The sequence below is a fragment of the Mustelus asterias genome, chromosome 3 (assembly GCF_964213995.1).
Source record: "Mustelus asterias chromosome 3, sMusAst1.hap1.1, whole genome shotgun sequence".
NCBI lineage: Eukaryota > Metazoa > Chordata > Chondrichthyes > Carcharhiniformes > Triakidae > Mustelus > Mustelus asterias.
Window position 1 is genome coordinate 115,647,681 of NC_135803.1, and position 23,248 is coordinate 115,670,928.

At 43.9% G+C, this 23,248-nt stretch overlaps 1 protein-coding gene across 4 annotated transcripts in view; it reads left to right on the top strand.

Annotated features, from left to right (window-relative positions):
• Window positions 1–969: 969 nt before the first annotated feature.
• mdfic2 (MyoD family inhibitor domain containing 2) overlaps window positions 970–23,248 on the top strand; it is a 68,669-nt gene continuing 46,390 nt past the window's right edge. For 3 of the 4 annotated variants that reach the window (XM_078203190.1, XM_078203197.1, XM_078203214.1), the window contains exons 1-2: window positions 1,137–1,239; window positions 1,722–1,809. In XM_078203190.1, coding sequence (XP_078059316.1) covers window positions 1,138–1,239; window positions 1,722–1,809 — 190 coding nt within the window. In that variant the 5' untranslated portion in view covers window position 1,137. The other variant, XM_078203205.1, reaches the window with a different exon arrangement.

Genomic DNA, 23,248 nt, shown 5'->3' on the forward strand with positions numbered 1-23,248 from the left:
TAAGAAGTGTGTGTGGGTGGGTTGATAGGTGGGCAGGATGATAAGTGGGTGAGTGGGTGGTTGCGTTGGGAATAGTTAGGTGGTCAGGGAGGGTGGCCTGGTGAGGGGTAGTCGACTAGGAGGTAGTGTTAGACTAGGTTTTAATCTGTTCAATATTTCCTGGATACCTATCCAGGTAAGTTCGGTGGAACTGTCTGAAGTCTTTGTTTCTACCTCAGTGGAAGAGACATTTAACATTAACATTTCAAATCCAATATGACTCTTCTTCAGAACCCGTGGTCTGATGCTGCCAGACCAGCTTAATTTTTCCAGCATTTTCTGCTTTTATTTTGGACTACTCTTACTTCTGGTACACATTCAGTCCAGTACTAGACCTCTTTGTGTTTCCTCATTCCTCAGCTCTGACTAAGGTTCATCCAGACTTGAAACGTTAGCTCCATTCTCTCACCACAGATGCTGTCAGACCTGCTGAGATTTGCCAGCATTTTTCTGTTTTTGTTTCAGATTCCAGCATCCGCAGTATTTTGCCTTTATCCTCACCCCACTCTCCACATGTCTCTGCTACTCCTTCCTCACTTTCTCTCACCTAACCTTCCCTTCTCACTCCTCCTTTATCTCCCTCCCTTATTCCTCTCTTCCCTCCTTTCCTCCCCCTTCAGCTTCTCCCTCTCCACTCCTTCCCTCCCCTTTCTCCCTCCTTCTCTCTCCCCACTCCTCTCTCCCTCTTCCTATCTAGCCTCTCATCTCTCTCCATTCCCTTCCACCCCTCCTTCTTCCCTTGCACCACCCCTTTTTCACCCTCACACTCCTCTGAATACACTCTGCCTTTTCTCCCTCTCCTTTCTCTTTTTGCCCTCCACTTACATCCCTTTCCCTCCTCATCGTCTTCCTCCTCCTCCTTTTCCTCACTTCTTCCTCTTGCTCTCTCCCTCTCTCTCTCTTTCCACCCCTCCCACGCCGTTCTCCTCCCTTTCCCTCCCTCCCCCCACCATCTCTTCTTCCCTCCCCCTTGTGCTGTTGGCTCTCCGCATTCTCTAGAGCAACACTCGCGGAGCTGTGGGCGGAACAGAGAGGAGGGTTCCCCGCACACTGACAGGACTGCCGGGGGCTTGGCCAGGTAGGAGCGGCAGCCGGAGGATGCTACTGCTTCAGGGCTCGGGTACCCTGGGCCCTGCACTCATTTACCCTGGACCCCTTCTGCTAATTTTGCAAAGTGGAGTTTCTAGTGGAAAAATAATGGTTTGATTTGCCCTGTTAGTTGCTGACTTTTAAAAATGATTCTTTGAGACCTGAACTATGAAATGGGTGAAGATAAACATCCCAGTGGGAAAACAGTGCAATATTTGCTTTGTTGTTGACAGACAGTGGGTGACAGCTCCCATTAATATTCTGCATCTCTTGGGGTTGAGTTTATGTATCTTCAGATGGGGAGATGTGTAACTGACGGCTCTGACAGTGAATTGAGAGATATCCGGTATTTCAATGCTGTCTATTGTAAACATCATTTCCACCTTCAACTTTGAAAGTTAACATACAGCTTTCAAACTATAATTGGAGTGCAGATCAACTCCATTTTGACCTGAAGGGAATGGTTTTGGAATAGGAATAAAGTTCTGGAATTCAGGGAATATTTATGCTAATGAACTTTTAGCTGTGTTTAATAAAGAGGAGGAGTCTTGGCATTTAACACTCAATGAAGCTTAATGCTGCTGCTTTTGTAGATGTCCGAATCTGCGTTGGATGGAGAGGCGTCAAACCTGCCAAATAACCATGACAGTTACAAAGAGAATTACTCATTGCTGCCTAATGGTAAGTTTCCTTGTTGGCCCAGGCCACACAAGTGCTGCTGGATTGGGGATGAAAGAACAAATGTGTGATATTAGCCAATGGTCTTTGTGAATTTCATAATGCTAAAAGGCAAGAAAAGAATGTGGGGGCAAGTGTGCATTTTGATCTGGTTAAGCAACCAAGTTGGGATATCATGAATTGATATTTGTATCAGTTTTATTTTTAATATTAATGGATATTGGAATAGCAACATTTATGCTACCAGCAAGGTTTGCATTCGGTGAACAGCTGAAAGATTATTTCCCTATGGCATTTTATACTTTTAGAAAATGTTAATATTTGTGGAATTCACAAAGGCAGCAGAGGCGGCAGGGTGGCACAGTGGTTAGCACTGCTACCTCATGGTGCCAGGGACCTGGGTTCAATTCCCAGCTTGGGTCACTGTCTGTGCGCAGTCTGCATCGTTCTCCTTGTGTGTGCGTGGGCTTCCTCCGGGTGGTCCAGTTTCCTCCCATAATCCGGACAACGTGCTGGTTAGGTGCATTGGCCGGCTAAATTCTCCCTCAGTGTACCCAAACTGGTGCCGGAGTGTGGCGACGAGGGGATTTTCACAGTTCATTGCAGCATTAATGTAAGCCTACTTGTGACACTAAGAAATAAACTTTAAAAATGGAGACCCTGCAGAAAACTCTGTACTATATACAGATTATTTTTCTTTTCAGACTAGTAAATATCACTATACTATTCACAATCAGTAGGTTGCATAGAAACATAGAAAATAGGAGCAGGAGTAGGCCCTTTGAGACTGCTCTGCCATTCAGTATGTCCATGGCTGCTCATCCAACACAATAGCCTGATCCCACTTTTCACCTTTGATCCCTTTTGCCCCAAGAGCTATATCAATAGATTATATGCAGTATATATTACAGTTTTGTTTTACATCTGTTTTATCAGTAAACCGTATAAATCCAATTGTTTATGTTACGGGCAGGAGGAGGTTTAATTTAAACTGCCCTGGTTTCTCCTCTCACCACCCATCCACAAATGGAAAGGTGCTTTGATTTAAGTTTCCCCCTTTATAAGCAGTGTTCTATTTTCCAATCCCTCAATTTTGGTGCAATCCAATTTTTATTAATAATTCCGCAGCAAACTCAAGATAGGGTACACTGAGAGGGTTAGTTTATTCGCGCACACTCAAAATGTGGGAGGGATGTGTCACTATGTAGCCCCTGGTGAATTTTCAGGCCAAAGACAACAGAATAACTCTCAAAGAAGCATTGTTCGAATCTGAAGTTCATCTGAGTTGAATTATTATTGTCACATTTATTGGTATACAGTGAAAAGTATTGGCTGTAATTCTCCGGCCGTTCACACTGGCGGGATTCTCCGGTCCCAATGGCAGCAAATCCCCACCTGCACGCATCCTGCCAGCATGCCATTCATAGAGTACATAGGGAAGAAGGAAAGGTGAGGGTATAGAATGTAGTGTTGCAGTCATAGCAAGGGTGTAGGGAAAGATCACTTAATATAAGTTAGGTCCATTCAAAACTCTGAAGGCAGCAGGGAAGAAGTTGTTCTTGAGTCGGTTGGTACTTGACCTCAGACTTTTGTATCTTTTTCCTGATGGAAGAAGGTGGAAGAGAGAATGTCCGGGGTGCATGGGGTCCTTGATTATGCTGGCTGCTTTTCCAAGGCAGTGGGAAGTGTAGACAGAGTCAATGGATGGAAGGCTGGTTTACATGATGGACTGCATTACGTTCACAACCCTTTGTAGTTTCTTGCGGTCTTGGTCAGAGCAGGAGACATACCAAGCTGTGATGCATTTGGAAAGGATGCTTTCTATGGTGCATCTGCAAAAATTGGTGAGAATCATAGCGGACCTCCCGAATTTCCTTAGCCTCCTGAGAAAGTGGAGGCATTCTTCCACATTTTGATTTTACCCTACCTCTACAGTTAGCGTGTAATGCATCCCCTTATGGTGTTGGAGTGGTGGTATCCCACATCATGCCGTCAGGTGAAGAAAGACCCATTGCTTTTGTGTCTCAAATATTGAGCAAGCCTGAAAATAACTATGCACAGATTGAAAGGGAAGCATTAGGGATCATCTTTGGAGTAAAGAAATTCCATCAGTTCCTGTACAGAAGAAAGTTCACACTGTTGAAAGACCATCGTCCATTAACTATCATTTTTGGACTACATTTGGGAATTCTGTCTCTGGCAGCAAGTAGAATGCAGAGATGGGCATTGCTATTGTCTGCACATACTTATACCATCAAGTATCGACAATCACGCCTACATTGCAATGCGGATGGACTGATTAGGTGGCCACTACCAAGGACTTTGTCATCTAGTAGTTCATCAAACTGCTAAAGCGGAAGTATCTTCTATATTGAATAGTGTTATGGATGTGCCTAGTAATAGCAGAAACAAGAATTTAACGAAGAATGATAGGTTATGATCTGCCCAGCAACAGGTAAAAATATGCCTAGCAACAGCAGTAACCAGAATTCAAAAAGGATGATGAAATGTGACCTTTCCCAGTAATGAGATTAGCGGACATCCAGACAGAATCAGGTGTCAAAAGACCCATCATCAGGAAACAGCTCACCTAGACGACAAATAGATCAGTGGAGGTATACAGATATGAGTTTCAAGAGTCGTGGAATGTGACACATGAAAATAGCTCAAATACAAAGAAGAGAGAATCAAAGAGAAACCAGAGCATACTTTCCAGCTCCTGCAGAAGCAGGCAAACATTGTAACATCTAAACCAAGAGGCTATGTTAACAAGAAGTCTTCGAGCCAACATAGCGCAGAAACCTTCATAACTGCAGTTTCAATATTTATGCTGGACCAGGAAATAATAATTCCCAGGCTTGATCATCTGCCTTGTATTGTGTGGTAACTATAAGCTAGATTTGCCTTATTTATTCATATTCAATGTTGGTCAGAATGAGAAAGTCTTAAGGAGTTCAGAGATCACAGATATATCTTGGAACAAGGGGTAATTGCTATATAAACTGTGTGCGTTTAGTAATTTATATATTTAATTGTCTTAGAGTATTTTAGTCCTATTCATGTGTATTTGATTTTTTCTTTAGTTTAATAAATAGTCTTTAGTAATCGTTATATGATGACTGAGCTGGTTATTCTCACTGGGGTTTTCGCATGATTCCTCACACCATTCCAAAGTCAAAACCATACACCAGCACGAACCAATGTTTCAAGCTGAAATGCCCTCACGGTAACCATCTGCGCAGTTTATGAGTAACGGGTAGACAGTACGCCAGTCACTTTTGGACAAGTGAGGAAGTACACTTAGAGTGATCCAATGTTCCTCAAAATGATGGACATGGCATTATGAGGGAAGACCTCAGAACCTGACTTGAAATCATACACCTCTAGAAGATTGGAGCTGTCAGTGCAGTCAGGATGTCTTCTTTGGGGGCTCAGTGTGATTGTTCTGCCTGTATTGAGAAGACGAATGTTGGACAAGTTACACGAGAGCCATTGAGGAATTGTAGGCATGAAGCAAATTGGCAGGAGTTAATTTTGGTAGCCTGGATTGGTTGTAGAAATTGAAGAGAAAGCTAGAATGCGTTTTTCATGTGTGACAGTAAGAAACCTGTCATCCGTAGCACCGCTGTATCAAATAGCCAGAAGAATCTGTGGGATCTTTTGAGGGATGTGTGTTCTTCGTAATGATCAATGCTGATTCAAAGTGGCCCGAAGTCGCTATTTCATTGGAAAAGACTATCGAGAGGCTAGGAGAAGTCTTTAGTAGGTTTGGATTCCCTGAACAATTGGTAAGCGGCAACGGATCTCAATTTTTCATGCGAGAATTTGAAAGTTTCTTGAAAGAAAATGGTGTTCAACTTATTAGATCTGCACCGTGCTATACAGCTACGAATAGACTAGCAAAATATTTTGTTCAAACCATGAAACACACATTGAGAGCAATCAGGGAACAAGGTTCACTGATCAAACATCTTAATCTATTCTTACTAATATAGAGGAATACCATTCATTCAACAACTAATACCTCTCCTTCATTGTTATTGATGAGACAACTATGTTCGGCATTTGATTTGTTGAAACCTCTGGAAATGAAAGAAATCGTTCAACAAAAGTGACAAGGACAGATAGAACGGCAGAGAAGTAAAGCAAAACAATATGGGTGGGATCTGACCTGTTTGACACACCAGTCAATCGGCGTGGCAAGCCAATAATATAGGGCAAGATGTGAAAAATTGTGTTCCCGCCTAATTTCTCACCTCTTGCGATCTTGCCAGCCCCCTTCTGCTGGCGAAATCAGACTTGTGCCTGGGAAGGCCATGAGGCTGATTTAAATAATAATGACAGACTGAGCAATCGGCCGGGGTGGCAATGGGGTGGGGAGGAGGTGTGTTGGTGGGGGGGTGGTGTCCATGGTGCGGGTGACAGATCTCCCAGTATACTGTGTACACTGTAGGCACAGTGCACTGGGAGATCAGGGTGCCTGTGCAATGGCACCCCTGGAACTCAGTAGTTGGCTTCATGGGCAAGCTGAGACTCCACCCTGCCTACTGGTGAGATTCACATTATAGCCCCTGTGTTGCACAGAGTGCCATAAATTACCAATACTTAGCACGGTGAAAAAACAGGAAGTTTTCTCGCCTGCTTTACACCTTTTTTTGAGAAAATTCCACCTTATGTCTTCCACCAAGAACAAGGACTTCGGCTAGAAGTTACTCCACAAGAGAGAAATGGGTTCCTGCCCATGATTCTTGCACAGATTGGACCTGTCTCCTGTACTGTCCAAACCAGAGATGATGTTAGCTGGAGGAGGAATGCTGAAAATTTGGGTTCAGCTATATAAAGTCCTGACCTGAACCTTCCTGAAACCCTGACACTGACAGACACTGTTGAGGAAGATAACACATGACCTTCAGACTAAGCACAGAGTCAACCTCCTGTTACAGCATCAAAGGTGGTCAAACCAGCCACTGATAAAAAGATGAAAATGCCAGAGGGTACAGCAAGTGCAAAGAAGAAGACAACAGATGCTTGCCATTAACTGTTCCCTAAGCTACAACCACCAAATCCTCTGACTTATTGATTATTGCTTCTAGATCATTCTTCATGTTTTCCGGGGTTCTTCAGGGATGGAAGGGTGGGGGGGAGGGGGGGTGTCAGGGGTATAGTCATCTGGTCAGGGATGTAACGTGCTCTGGAGGGTTAGAGAAGTAGTCAGGTGTTCTGAGTGAGACAGTCTCGAGGTCAGGGGATGGTCAATAGTCGAGGAGTATAGCTGGCTCAAATCAGTCGGGAGGGTCGGGCTGGACAGTCAGGTGGTCGGGAGGGGTTGTTGGGTGGTAGTCGGTGGGAGGGGGTGGATGTGGGGCTGCGTGTTGGGGGGTTGTTCTAGATTTCTGGATTGGTGGGATGTTGGTTGGAGACAGAAAGGTTGGAGAGGTTCAGGTATGTCATCATCCCATCTCAGTAAATGCCCTTCCCACTCCAAGCTCCTCACCATAGGATTCTGGCCATTTGTACTACTCTCAAATAATTAGAGGTATCAGATTTGCCCATATAAACTGCAGAGAATGGTTTGTATGTTTAATTTGCATAAACTGGTGACTCCATTTTCTCCCGAGCATTACAGGTGTGTACGGCCACAACATTAGATGGGTGGGTTAGAGGTAACAGCAATGCGCTATCAAAGAATGAAAACTAAGGTAATGCTGGTTTAACAATTATTGTGTATAAAATATCTATAGCTATAGTGATTTCACTATAAGTGGTTACACTAAATAGTACCTCTGGGTACATAAAATCCCATCCAAAAATTACTATCTTGCACAATGAATAAATAGATGTTGAGGACAGTCACAGGAGCTCTGATGATAGTTGATCAATGTAGTACTCAGAGATGTGAGTGAGTGGTGACACATAAATTTATCAAAAATCACAGCATTATCGAAGCAGAAAAATAATCACAAATTGGAAAAAATATGGATATTCATTTTTTTCTGTAAACTTTAACAATATAACCTGGTATTGTTTGAGAAAGATCCCAGTCATTTGGTGAAAATAATTGCTGTTAACTATAGTGAAGCAGCACAAGTTTGAGAACACCTTAGTAGTTCACTACAAATAAAAAACAGAGAAGTCTGACTTGCTGATTTCGATTTACGGTCTTCATTATTACAGAGAAAATGTCTTATTCTGAAGTAATGGAATCTTGGAACATTTTATTTTATTGTACAAAAGTGCACATTAGCAGACAAAAATGCTACGCCACAGGCAGCGTGGCAGGTTTGGATGTGAATTCCACCTTGTTGATTTTTCGTAATTAAATCTAAGTTGTCCCTTCCAGGCATGTGTGGAATAGAGGTCAGAAACTTTCTTGTAGGCTAAGGAGGAAAGAGAAGGCATCCTGGCTTAATTGTATACTTTTTATCATCTCCGAATCATAGAGTTATGAATGGCTATGAAAAAGAACAAGGCTTTTCGGCACATCTTGTCTATGCCAGCCTTCTGCAAGAGCAACCCATCTTGTCTCTCTGCCCCGCTTTTTCTCTGAAGTCCTGTAAATTCTTTCCTGAAGATATTTATAAAATTTCCTTTGGAAAACCAGGATTGAATCTGCCTCCACCACACCATCAGGCAGTGCATTCCGGATCCGAGCCACTCACTGTGTTATTAAGTATATTCTCAAGTCACCGTTGCTTCTTTTGTCAGTCGCTTTTCATTACTATCCTCTGGTTCTTGATCCATCAATTCCTCCTTCCTCACTGGACTGGAAACATACTGATGTAGAAATTTTTCCTGGCCACACTTTTCAAACTCTTCCTCCTCCCTGTCTTTTATACTGTTACTACCCAAGTAAAATGAGGATAATTAAAGACCCCATAATAACAATTCTGCCTGGCTGAACAATAGCATTGGCATCGTCCTACCAACAATGGCTACCTGTCCATTTGGTCAGGTAGCATCCCACCAATCCAGAAATCTAGAACACCGCCCCGACATGCAGCCCCACATCTGCAGAGTGGAATAATATTAACAACTATGAAATAAAAAAATGAGAGAAGTGACATAACATTTTTACTGAGACATTGGGTGGGATTTTCCGACTGCACTCGTCCCAAGACCAGAAAATCCAGCCCGAGGTCAATGGGCGTTTCTATGGTCCGCGCCCCGTCCGCTACAATTCCTGTGGCGGCAGGAAGGGAAAATTCCACCCATTGAGTCAAATCAATCAGATATCAATGACAATTCAGTATAATCCATGTTACATTGAAAGTCTTCTGTATCAAATGCACCTATTCTCCAAAAAACCTTCACTGTCTAGTATTTCAGACAGATTTATAGTAACATGAATAGTGGTTGTTCACTGTTTTCTTTTATGAACAATGCCCAATCACAATGCATTTTGGGTCTTCTGCCCAGTAAGTGGTGTTTTGCACATCCTGCTGCTGCTTACCAAGTCTCCATGCAATATGTTTAATGCAGCATTCACCTTGTATGGGAGTATAAGTTTGTGATTCTTCCAATTCTGATCCATTCCCATTTCTTTGTTTAGATTTTCTTACAGTTTCTGGCCTACTGTAATTTTTACATCTAACTCATGCCTTTAACCTTACCCAACTCATGTCAATTTTTCCTCTAACCTGAGCTGTCAGACCAACAGCTCCTAACCTGCTGTAATTTGAATGGCCAGCATGGGGTTTTTGGTCCGGCATTCCACAAATAATTTTCCTCTGGGCTTTGTTACTGACATTTTGCTCTAATCCCATATGCGTCTATTCTACAATTTCTTGGCCCAATATCTCATTCCCCACAGATCTCCTCTTCCTTTTTCCCTAGCCATGCTCTGAAAAACTCACCCACCTCTAATTTTAGACCACAGCTGCATCAAGACCTGGGCCCCCAAACTCCTATGTATAATAAAAAGGTATGATGTGGGTATGCATCAATTGGCATTGAACAATGACCAGTTTATTATGATGTGGAGATGCCGGTGTTGGACTGGGGTAGACATAGTAAGAAGTCTCACAACACCAAGTTAAAATCCAAGAGGTTTATTTGGTAGCACGAGCTTTCGGAGCACTGCTCCTTCATCAGGTGAGTCACTACCAAATAAACCTGTTGGACTTTAACCTGGTGTTGTGAGACTTCTTACAGTTTATTGTGTAGAAGGGGAAAGAAAACGGTCATTGCTTTTGTAAAGTGGGACATTAGGAGAGGCAATGGCCTTGTGGTATTATCACTGGACTATTAATCTAGAAACTCAGCTAATGTTCTGGGGACCCAGGTTCGAATTCTGCCACGGAAGATGGTGAAATTTGAATTCAATAAAAAATATCTGGAATTAAGAATCTATTGATGACCATGAAACCATTGTCGGAAAAACCCATCTGCTCATTAATGTCCTTTAGGGAAGGAAATCTGCCATCCTTACCTTGTCTGGCCTATGTGTGATTTCAGCATCCCAGCAATGTAGTCGACTCTCAACTGCCCTCTGAAAAGCCACTCAGTTCAAGGGCAACTGGAATGAGCAATAAATGCTGGTCAGCCAGCAACGCCCATGTCCCAATGAATAAAAAATAAATAAAAAAGATATATGCTAAACCCCTTCAATTGTTGGTTATGCCCAACTGAAGTGATTGTGTCCAATTCTTGGCACCACACTGATGGATGTCAAGGCCTTTGAGAGAGTGCAGATGGGATTTAGTGAAGATCTGGAACTTTAGCTGTTTGAAGATACCAAAGAAGCTGGAGGTATTCTCCTCAGAACAAGGTATGTTAAAGTAAAGTAAAGTTTATTTATTTATTAGTGACAAGTAGGCTGACATTCACACTGCAATGTAGTCATTGTGAAATTTCCCTAGTCGCCACAATCCGGCGCCTGTTCGGGTACACTGAGGGAGAATTTAGTATGGCCAATGCACCTAACCAGCACGCCTTTGGAGTTAAAAGGAGATTTAATAGAAAAGTTCAAAGTAATGAAGAGTTTTGATTGAGTAAGAAGATATAATTTCTAGTGGCAGAAGGGCCAGATTTATGGATTGAAAAATGTTTGATTTTTAACTGCCCTATGAAGCAAATCTAGCGTGAGTTAAGAAACACCGGCCTTACCAGAGACATTCACATTGTGAGAATTGTTATGATCTCTGCAGAGACTGATAACTTTTAAAAAGAGATTCAAACAACCAGTTCATAGAATCATAGAATCCCTGCAGTGCAGAAGGAGGCCATTTGGCCCATTGAGTCTGCAACACCCACAATCCCACCCAGGGCCTTTCCCCATAACGCAACTTATTACCCTGCTAATCTCCCTGATACTGAGGTGAAATTTAGTGTGGCCATTCCACCTAACCCGTGCATCTTTGGAGTGTGGGAGGAAAGCAGAGCACCTGATGCAAACCGATGTAGACGCAGGGAGGGTTTGCAAAGTCCACACAGACAGTGACCCGAGGCTGGAATTGAACTGGGATCCTGACGCTGTGAGGCAGCAGTGCTAACCACTGTGTCACCGTGCGACCCAGTTATTAGATGAAAGTAACATTCATGCCGCACAATTGCTGGGCGATGATCATCTCCAGTAGGGACAATCTAACCATCTTCCTTTGGCATTCAATGACATTATCATCATTGAATCCCCTACTATCAACATCCTGGGGATCACCATTGACCAGAAACTGAACTGAAACTGCCAAAAAAAAAATTGTGGCTACAAGAGCAGGTCAGAGACTTGGAATCCTGCAGTAAGTAACTCACCTCCTGACTCCCCAAACCTGTCCATTATCTACAAAGCACAAGTCAGGAGTGTGAAGGAATACTCTCTACTTGCCTGGAGCAGTGTAGCTCTAACACAACTCAAAAAGCTCGACATCATCCAGGACAAAGCAGCCTGCTTGACTGGCACCCCATCAACCACCTTAATCATTTGCTCCTCCACTACCAACACACACCAGCAGCAATATATACCATCTTGAAAAAGCACTGCAGCAACTCAATAAGGCCCCTTCGACAGCGCCTTCCAAGCCTCTGACCGCTACCAAAAGAGAAGGACAAGGGCAGGAAATACATAAGAACACCATCACCTGGAGGTTCCCCTCCAAGCCACTCACCATCTTGACTTGGAAATATATCACCATTCCTTCACTGTTGCCGGGTCAAAAACAGTGAACTCCCTTCCTAACAGCACTGTAGGTATATCTGCACCACATAGATTGCAGCGGTTCAAGACGGCGGCTCACCGCCACTTTCTCAAGGGCTATTAGGGATGGGCAATAAATGCTGGCCTAGGCAGTGACGCCCACATCCTGTGACAAAAAGAAAATAATAACCCCACAATATTTCATGTTTTAAAACATACAATTAGCACTGTCAACTAAATACTATGTTCTCTTAGGTAGGCAACTTATATTTACCTGCAGCAAGTGACATTTCTTGTATATTTATCAATCTGCCACAGAATTATAAATCTTTTAGCAAACAGGCCACAGTTACACCCTGCTTCCAATAAGTTGCTGATCTCCATTTCACTGCGTAGTCACTTTGACCATTTCCAGATGGTTTCCTCAGATTTTGGAAAGTTTCTTAAATCCACCACCAGCAGTGAAGCCTATTCAGATGACTATTCTTCCCCCTTGGCCATGCCAAGACTAATCTCCCAGAATCCTTCAGTGGGCTGCAGGTTATATCCGGCTGTGGTCGCTCACAGAGCCAAACAGCCTCCCTGCTTACAGAACCCCAGCTGTCTGTCTGTGAGATTCACTGATTTGTAGGAAAGTTTGTAACCAGGGCTGGAGTTTTCTGGCCACTTACCAGTGAGGACAGAGAATTTGGTGCTCAGCCAAATTTCCATTCATTGCAGCGGGACCAGAGAATCCCTCAGGCACGAAGGGCAGGGGAATCCGCCCCCCATGATCTCAAAATGACTTCCTCTGTCCTCTTCCCCATGGCAGCATGAAACATATTAAACTTGTATCCATGTAGAAATTGCCTTGATCCCAATTACCTTTCATCTTAGAATGAACCATTTATAGTGCAACTGTTTACAACCTGATAGCAACAACACCTTTCTGGGACTTTGAGAGACACAGGCTGCGATTTTCCAGTTCTTCCAAAAAAATTCAAAGTGCTGACTTCGGATAAAAATTGGAGTAACTCCTGCTAGTTTTCTTAGCGGGATTTTCAAAATGAATCTCCCACACTCAGAGCACTGCAGAGTGCCCGAGCGAGATTCACGTTGAAAATCTGTGGTCGGGGCCTATTCCCGCTCACAGCATAACGCTGAGCACTGTGCATCTGTCGACCTGTCATAGCAAGGATTTCCGACACAGAGCTGATTATGCTCAAAATCCTGGCCCCGGAGACAGGCGGAGGCCGTGACGCCCAGTGTGGAGCCCACTTAACTGCCTGTCCTACTGTCTCCCAGCCCATTGTGCTGCTAGAGCAATGCTAGATGGGCACTGACAAGGTGCTGAGGCAGTGCAAAGGGGGGGGGGTGTGTGGCCTGAGGGGGATGGGGCCTTAGGGGGTAGGGCACATAGTGGGCCATAAGGTGGGCATGTAGGGGTGTCATGAGGGAGGCATGAAGGAAGCCATCAATTGGGAGGACATGAAGGGGGGTCACAATTTGCAGATGTTGATCATAGAGCTGCCTGAATTCACCATGCCAAGGCTATCTCCCGGTCTGCCAGGGCTAGAAGGGGCAGTCCAGCCACGCCACTCATATCCCGGTAGAGAGTGGTAAGGTCAACTCCTTGCCCCCAGCCTGAACCCACCCAACCCCCCAGGACCCTCAACATCAGAAAAGGGGCAAATGGCCACTGGACCTGCCTCTCGGGGCCCAAGGCACCAGGCCAGGGTGTCAGTGCCAGGGTGCCGGGGGCAGCACAGTGTTGGCACTGCCAAAGTGCATGGCCTGAAGGGAGGCTGATTGGTGGGTCTGAGGGTGAAGGGGGGGCTGAGTGGGGGATCTGACAAGGAAAGGGGGCCTGAGGGTGGGGAGGGGTGGGTCAGGTCATCTTCATGCCTGGGTGGTGTGGCCAGGAGTGTTGTGGGGGGGTTAGTGGTGCTGTCTGGTCAGTGTGGGGGCCGCCAATTTGTTTGTGGGAGGGGTCCTTTCTCCCTCATTTTGAGATTCTCCCTGCTGCCAGTAATCTGGTTCATGTCCAGCGAGAATGTAAACCAGATTTGCATATCTAAATCTTCATTTAAATATGCAGAAACTGTTTGAAGTTGGATTCACACGGCTTCTGGAATTCACCCACCCGCCAGTGAGATGTGATGCCACAAGAATCACTACTGGTCTCCACAAACTGAGACCGGTATGATGACCATGCCAGGGGGATTCTGAGGCCATTGAAGCCCATGGGTGGTCAGGGACATGGCTGGGTAGTGCCTTGACACTGTCCCTTCACACCCTGGCTGTGTCAATCTGGCACTGTCAACCTGGCTCTGCCAGAGAACCAGGGGGCTGTGCCTGGTTGGCACTGCTATGAGGCGGAACCTGAAGGAGTTGGGGCCTGAGGGGGCACCTGAGGGGGGCATTTTGGTGACCCCATAGAGGGGTGTCATTCACTTGGGGAGGGGCAATAAGGATTGGTACCAGCGATTCGTATTATTTTGAGATGGGGACACTATTTAAACAAGGTGCCTCGATTTCTGAGGAACTGACCTTTCTGAAGCCCTCTTTTACGCGCAAATCTCCTCAACTTCCAAAAAATTGTCCAAGTGTGGGTGGATTCCCGCCAGAGGCCACACTTAGAAACCTTTTGGGAGATTTGCACCCTGTGAACGGGATTTTCCAGTCCCACACACTGTCGGGATCATCTGATCCCGCCAAAAATCAATAAACTTTTAGCTGGGCTGCTCACCACATGCTCGTGGCAGGTCCTGTCATGGCCGAGCAGGAAAACCTGGGTATGTGTCGGATTTTCTATCTAGGTGACTATCTACACCCAAGTAACAAAAGACGAAAGTTTATGCCAATCACTTTGCTTGAACTCAATCTTAAATGGAAGTTTTTTGAGTTGAGAAAGCAAGATAAAAGAGCAAAATGGAACAAGTCAGAAGATGGATTCTACTCAAAAGAACATTGTAGGAGGAAGATAGAAGTGCCATAGCTAAAACAACAGGGTATAATTGGAAATAATACAAATTTTGATTTGTGTATATTGGAAATATAATTAGTAGAAAGTGTATTTAGAATGGTTTATATAAAGGTTGAAGATTGTAATTAAGTTGAGCAACTAGAAATATAGAAAGGTCTTTGTTGCAGAAGGAAGTCTTTCAGCCCATCGTGTCCATGCTAACTGAAGGATGATATCCAGCCTCGTTCCCACCATCCAGTTCTTGGTCTGTAGCCCTGTAGGTTATGGCACCTCAGGTGGATATCCAAGCATTTTCTCAACGTGGTGATGGTTTCTGCCTCTCGCACCCACTCAGGCGCTGGGTTCAAGAGACCAGTAGAGAGGGTTAATGAGCGGGCGCTGATTTTGAGGGTTGTCTCTGGTAGGCCATGGGGTCTACAAAGAAGCACTGCCTTGCCTGACACCAGCCCATGCAGCTGAAGCTGCCAGGCTTCCCGCATGGTGTAGGCCTTCCCCTCCCATGAATAAATTTCCAGCAAAGGTTTGAGGCTTGTTTGTGGCCATTAATTCAGCTGTAAAATTTGAGACAGGTCAGCGACTGGTTGGCAGGAGGTGCTAAGGCCACTCCCCTCCCCCCCCCCCCCCCCCAAATTTTATATGTTCCTCACATTCAAATCTTCTGGTGAGGGAACATAAGATCCAGCCCTATGGATTTTATAAATAGAAAAATATCATATAAAGCAAACAATATGGCCAGCATTTTATGACCTCATTCGGGCGAGGCTCATAAAATCCCGCCTGAGGCTAACGGAGAATTCCGGTCTGCGAGCCTTGCCCGTCCCGATTTCGGGGTGGGGCATGCTGGTAAAATTCCGGCATATAGGTCTCTGGTTTTTGTTTTGATTTGATTTACTATTGTCACATGTATTAGTATACAGTGAAAAGTATTGTTTCTTGTGCTATGTAGACAATGCATACCATACATAGAGAAGGAAAGGGGAGGGTGCAGAATGTAGGGTTACAGTCATAGCTAGGGTGTAGAGAATATAAAGTAGGTCCATTCAAAAGTCTGATGGCAGCAGGGAAGAAGCTGTTCTTGAGTCAGTTGGTACGTGACCTCAGACTTTTGTATCTTTTTCCCGATGGAAGAAGGTGCAAGAGAGAATGTCCGGGGTGCATGGAGTTCTTAATTATGCTGGCTGCTTTTCCGAGGCAGCGGGAAGCGTAGACAGAGTCAATGGATAGGAGGCTGGTTTGAGTGATGGATTGGGCTTCGTTCACAACCCTTTGTAGTTTCTTGCGGTCTTGGACAGAACAGGAGCCATGGTACAACCAGAAATAATGTTTTCAATGGTGCATCTGTGAAGTTTGGTGAGGGTTGTAGCGGACATGCCAAATTCCCTTAGCCTCCTGAGAAAGTATTCATTGGTGGGCTTTCTTAACCATAGCATTGGCATGGAGGGACCAGGAGATCTAGTTGTTGGTGATCTGGACACCTAGAAACCTGAAGCTCTCGACCATTTCCACTTCACACACATTGATGTAGACAGTTCATGTGCTCTACTACACTTCCTGAAGTCGATGTCTATCCTCTTCATTTTACTAACATTGAAGGAGAGGTCATTGTCATTGCACCAGTTCATCAGATTCTCTGTCTCATTCCTGTACTCCGTCTCATCATTGTTTGAGGTTCGACCTACTGCAGTGGTGTCATCAGCAATCTTGAAAATCGAGTTGGAGGAGTATTTGGCCACATGGTCATAAGTGTATAACGAGTATAGTAAGGGGCTGAGGACACAGCCTTGTGGGGCACCGGTGTTGAGGATAATCATGGAGGAGGTTTTGTTGCCTAGCCTTACTGATTGTGGTCGTTGGGTTAGGAAGTCTAGGATTCAGTCACAGAAGGAGGAGCCGAGCCCTAGGCCACGGAGTTTGGAGATGAGCTTCAACTAGAGTTGTAGAACATTCTGGGTACGGCAATTCAGGAAAAAAGTAAAGACCTTTGAAGGAGTTGGAGAATGTTTATCAGGATGTCCCTTGAGGTGAGGCCCTTCGGTTATGAGGAGTGTTTGCACTGTTCTTCTTGAAATAGAGTAGATTAAGAGATGACCTAAAATGTTTTCAAGGTTGAAAGGTTCAATAGAGTAGATAGAAAAAATATATTTTCTCTGGTGAATTGGTTAGTAACCAGGAGTCATAGATTGACAACTTTTCGCAGAAGGTCTAAAGGGAAGATGAGATGATTTTTCTTCATTCAATAATTGGGATATGGAACACTCTACCCTGATCATGGGAGATGGGATGAAGTGTCTCAGAGTTAGCGTGAGTAAAAGGAATAGAAAACATTGAAACAGCTGCAGTAGTTATCACAGAAAACATCTAGTGAGGGTAAGAGGTTAGAGGGAGGAGTCCAGGTAGAGCGAAGATTCTGAAGTTGTGGTGAACAAGTGGGCGCGGATATAAAAGTGACAGAAAAAGACCCAGTGATGGGAAGAGTGCAATCGGGTTTTAAATCTTTCAGATTTTAAGTTCTCATCAATCCAAATTTACCCGCTACTGGGGATTAAAATTACCCGCACAAATTCTGAGTAAATTTCAGTCACTGACACACCTTTGCTCTCTACAAACTGACGTGCAATTATTAACAATGTGAGATTGATATCTGGACATTGTTTTTTTTATCCAGAACGCATACTTAATATAATCTGCTTAAAATCCGATTTGTAGTGAGTAAAGTTAATTAATTCAGGATAATGATTGCAATACATTTAGGGGTTCATTTGGCCAGTTGCACAAAAGGTGCAGTATCAGAGTAGCCGCCATTGTAAGTAACATTTGATGTTTCGTTCCAATGACTACAATGAAACACTCTATCAGGCCCTGCCCATAACAAGCAGCTGATCTGATACCACGCATCTTGTGCCACTGCGTCAAATGAATTTTTACCTCTTAAACTCGATACTAAACGGTCCTTTTACAAAAAAGATACAGAATTATATTCCCATTAAGTCTTTTTGCATTAAATATATTTTAGGCTATTTTGATCAATTTCTTTCTGGATGCTTTCTATTTAGATAGTGGATTGTACATATTATTGATTTTGTCCTGCAGTACCTTTGTACCAACAGTAATGCATTTTAACAAATTTTGCTTTGGAATCAGACAACTAATCAATTCACATAAACTTCATATTACAGTCTACTTAAAATAAGATTGTAATAGCTAGATCTTCCACCATTAATTTTAGTGAAGTCTTGTTCCTCGAGGCAAATAATAATAGTAATTTTTGTATAATTGTGCAGTCCATCCACACCGTATACAATTAAGTAGATTAATGGCCTTGTTTTTACCTTTCCAACCGTTAATCCATCATTCATTTATAAATGGGATTCTTTTAAAGACAGACAAAAAAATAAAATCTGCACTTGCCATATTTGTATTTTAATCAACTTTCAACACAATCGTGCTATTGTGTGTGCATACAGCTATATCTCAGGGAGTAAGCCATTAAACATTTTCTTCAATATGTACCATAAATATAGTGAAGAATTAGAATCATAGAGTGGTTTCAGCACAGAAGGAGGCCATTTGGCCTGTCAAGTCGTGCCGACTCTCTGTAAGAGTAACCCAGCTCGTCTCACTCTCCTGGTCATTTTGTCTAATTTTCTTTCCCTTCAGGTGCTTTAGTTTACCCAATTTCCTTCTGAAAAAACACTATTTAATCTGCCTCTTGAAGGAGTGCGTTCCAGTTTGTAATTAGATAGAATAAATTTCATTGAATCATACAGTTCAGAAGGAGGCCATTCAGTCAATCGAGCCTACACCAACCACAAACCCACCGAGGCCCTATCCCCAGAACCCTATGCATTTACCCTAGCTAGTTCCCCTGACATTAAAGGGCAATTTAGAATGCCAATCCGTCCATCTTTGGACTGTGGGAGGAAACCAGAGCACCCAGAGGGAATCCACGCAGACACGGGGAGAATGTGCAAACTCCACACAAACAGTGACCGAAGTCGGGAATTGAACCCGCATCTCTGGCACTGTGAGGCAGCAGTCCTATCCATTGTGCCACTGTGCTACTCTTGCTCATCTTGCTTTGGATATTTTGCCATTCATCATCAATCTGTGTTCTCTGCTTCTCAAGCCAATGGGAATGGTCTCTCTCTATCTCATCTGTCAAGACCCATCATGATTTTGAACTCTCTCTCAAACTTTTTGCAACCTGATGGCGCGTAGGTCAGCCTTTTTCCTGTTTCTCGAGCTAATTATTCCTGGAACAGGTTGCTAGTCTGTCACCAGGAGCTGATAGCTTGAAGGGTGCCACACACATCAAGCATAGGCACACGTGCACACACACACACACACACTCACTCACACACACACTCACAAACGCACACACACACACACACTCACACACACACACTCACACACACTCACACACACACACTCACACACTCACACACACACACTCACACACACACTCTCTCACACACACTCTCTCACACACACTCTCTCACACACTCTCTCACACACACTCACACATGCACACATACACACTCTCACACACACTCACACACGCACACATACACACACACACACACTCTTTCACACACACACACACACACACACACACACACACACACACACACAGACATTCATAGACACACACTCTCACACACACATACTCACACACACACACACACAGTCTCACACATGTGACCACAGACAAATTATGGGATAAATTATCATGGCCAATCCACCTAACCTGCACATTTTTGGACTGTGCGAGGAAGCCGGAGCACCTGGAGAAAACCCACGCAGACGCGGGGAGAACGTGCAAACTCCATACAGACAGACCTCAAGCCAGAATCGAACCCAGGTCAGTGGCGCTGTGCTAACCACTGCACCACCATGCCACCCCGTAATTTGAACACCTCTATTAAATCTCATCTCAAACTCCTCCCTAAGGAGAGCAACCCCAACTTGTCCAATCTATCCAGGTAACTGAAATCCCTCATACTTAGAACTATTCTCATCATCTCTAAAGCCCTCTCCTCCTTCCTAAAGAGACCTGCCCAGAATTGGATACAGTTGAGACAAAACCAGTACTTTATAAATGTTCAACATAACTTTCTTGCTTTTGTATTATATGGGATGAATTCTATGGGCCATGAATGGTCATGTTTTTGGTGGGGGGGACACGAATAGGTGGCTGACCTACTTCTTGCCCACACTGACCTGTTCACCATTATATTGGTGGGTAAGATGACTGTTTGCCTGCCCGGTCTTAGGCCCGTTAAGGTCCTTAACTGTCCAATTAAGGGAAAATTAAAGGCCTAATTCTGCCTCCACAACACAACACAATTGGTGGCTGAAGATGGACATGAGTAGGCTGGCTGCTTTTCACCAACTATTGTAAAAAGTGGGAAGGAGAGGGGGTATACCTCCTGGGGAGGCACCCAGTGTACATTGCCAGCACCCTCCCCTCAAGATGGTAAGCCCCAGAGGTGCTACCCCCAGTACCTCTCCTCCCCCAGCCTCCAAAACCCAATGCCCACCTCCGATACTATAGGTGCTGACCAATTAGATTGGCCAGCAGTGCATTATTGCTGAGGAGCAGCCTTTTTTAAGGTCAGTTGGTTCACAACAACAAATTTTGAAATTGTAACCTATACACACAAGACTAACCAATAAGATAACACAGGAAAAGCAGTGAATCCCGTTCCCCTTCACTGTATACCTTTCTCCAGTCTGAAAAGCAACCATCCACCACTGCTCTATATCTTCTCTGTCAAATTGATATCCATACTACCACTGCACCTTTCATTCCACGGGCTTCAACTTTGCTGGCAAGCCTATTATATGGCATGTTAGCAAACATCTTTTGCAAGTCCCTACACCATCAACCACATTATCCTCATTTATTCTCTCCAATACCACATCAAAAAACTCAATCGTGTACTAAATATGAGTTGCTCTTAACAAGTCCATACTGGCTTTCCTTAATTAATCCATATTTGCCCAGCTATCTGTTAATTTTGTTCCAGGTTGTCATTTCTAAAAGATTTTCCATCAGCGACTGGTCTGTAGTTCCTGGGTTTATCCTGACACCCTTTATGAACATGGGTATATCATTTGTATTCCTCCAGTTGTCTGTTACCATTCCCCCATCTCTGACGAGGATTGGAAGGTTATGGCTAGTACTTCCACAGTTTCTACCCTCACTTCCTTCAGTATCCTGAGATGTACCCCATTGTTCCTGATGAGTTAGCAACTGTAAGTGCAGACCACTTTTCCAATACATCACCTTTATCAACTTTTAGCCCTTCCAGTATCTTATCCAACTGCCTGCTATCTCACTGTGGCTTTGGCAGCATCTTCTTCCTCCTTGGTAAAGACAGATGCTAAGTACTCATTTAGTACCACAGCCATGCTATCTGCATGTATGCGTAAATCCCCTTTTTGGTTCCTAATTTGCTCCATCTCTCATATTAATACACTTATTATTTATATGCCTATATAAAACTTTTAGATTCCCTGTTATGTTAGCTGCCAATCTCTTCTCATGCTCTCTCTTGGCTTCTCATTTCCTTCTTCACTCCTCCTTTGAAATCTTCATATTGTGATGGAGATGATGGTGTAGTGGTAATGTCACTAGACTAGTAATCCAGGGGTCCAGGCTGGGGATGTGAATTCAAATCCCCCTACAGCAGCTGCTGCAATTTCAATTCCATTAAAAAATGTAGAATTATGAAACTTAGTTTCAGTTCCTGTACAATTATCATCGATTTTATTTAAAACCCATCTGGTTCACTAATGCCCTTTAGGGAAGAAAATCTTTTTTCCTTACCTGGTCAGGCCTACATGGGACTCCAGACCCACAGCAATGTGGTTGATTCTTTTCATTCTTCCTGCAAAGTGAACAACTTCATATTTTCCCACATTATACTCCATCTGCCAGATTTTTGCCCACTCATGCAACCTATCTATATACTCCTGCAAACTCATTGGGCGGGATTTTCCGGCCGCGATCACCCCAAAATTGGAAAATCCCACCCAAGGTCAACAGATTTTTCCATGGTCCGCCCCTCGCCTGCTATGATTCCCATGGCGGGCGGAAAGTGAAAATTTGCCCCATTATATCTTCTTCACAACATACTTTCCTACCTATCTCTGTGTCACTTACAAAATTAGACTTGATGGGCGGGATTTTACAGCATCGCTCGTCCCAAAACCGTAAAATCCCGTCCGACGTCAATGGACTTTCCATGGTCTCGCCCGCTCCGATTCCCATGGCAGGCGGCACAGTAAAATTCCGGCTGATGTCTTCATTCCTCTCAACTAAGTCATTGATGTAAATTGTAAAATGTCGAGGGCCCAGTCAGACCCCTGCAGGAATCCACTCCACACATCCGACCAATCATGCAAAGACCCATTTATGCATACTCTCTCTTTTCTGTACTGTAGAAAGGTCATTTAGACTTGAAACATTGGCTGGAATTTTACTGCCTCATTCTGGGGCGGGCGAGGCTCACAGAACGAAATTCTCCATTGGCGGGATTTTACGAGCCTCAGCGGAGGTCGTAAAATAGCGGCCATTAACTCTGTTTCATTCCACAGGTGCTGTCAGACCTGCTGGGTTTATCCAGCATTTTCTGTTTTTACTATGTTATTATTGTAACTTGTGAATTGACTTTGAAGAAATAAGTGCAAGTCAGGGCTGATTCAGATAGCAGGTTAAGTTCCCTATGCTATGTCTCAATAATGTGCCTTAATCCTAGTGTTAATATCCTCCAATTGCATCAGTGTGACATTCTTGTTCCCTATGTCAATCGTCCTTACGGCCTGTCAGAAAGTGGTTGCCAGTATAGTGCCAGAGAATGATCTATTTTGCCTTGTGGGATTCACACCCACTGGGAATTGTACACAGTATCTTTATCAAGAAGTAGATATTTTCTTCCCATCAGTCAGGGCTAGATTCAAACCTAGATCTTCCATATCTGTCAAGGAGATAACAATTTATTCTGCTGCGTTTTAAAAATCAATTCTTGCTGCCTTTATGTCAAATCTGACTTATCATTAGCTTTACCCATCACCTTATCTTTCTTGCTGACTCCTCAATCTTTTTCTTGTCCCTATGGACTCTGTTTTGCATTTTTTTGTTGCTTGATTGAGTAGATTGTTTTTGATAACCACCCTTCTACTTTTGACTTCCCTCTCCAGCCTCCCACACCTTTGTTTCACTGGCTGCTGCTTTCCCCTTTTTATTTTGATTTGCCACAGTTTGAATAATTGGTGGACACATTTCAGGAAAAAGAGCATGAAGACAAATCAGTCCGTAAGACCACAAGACTTAGGAGCAGGAG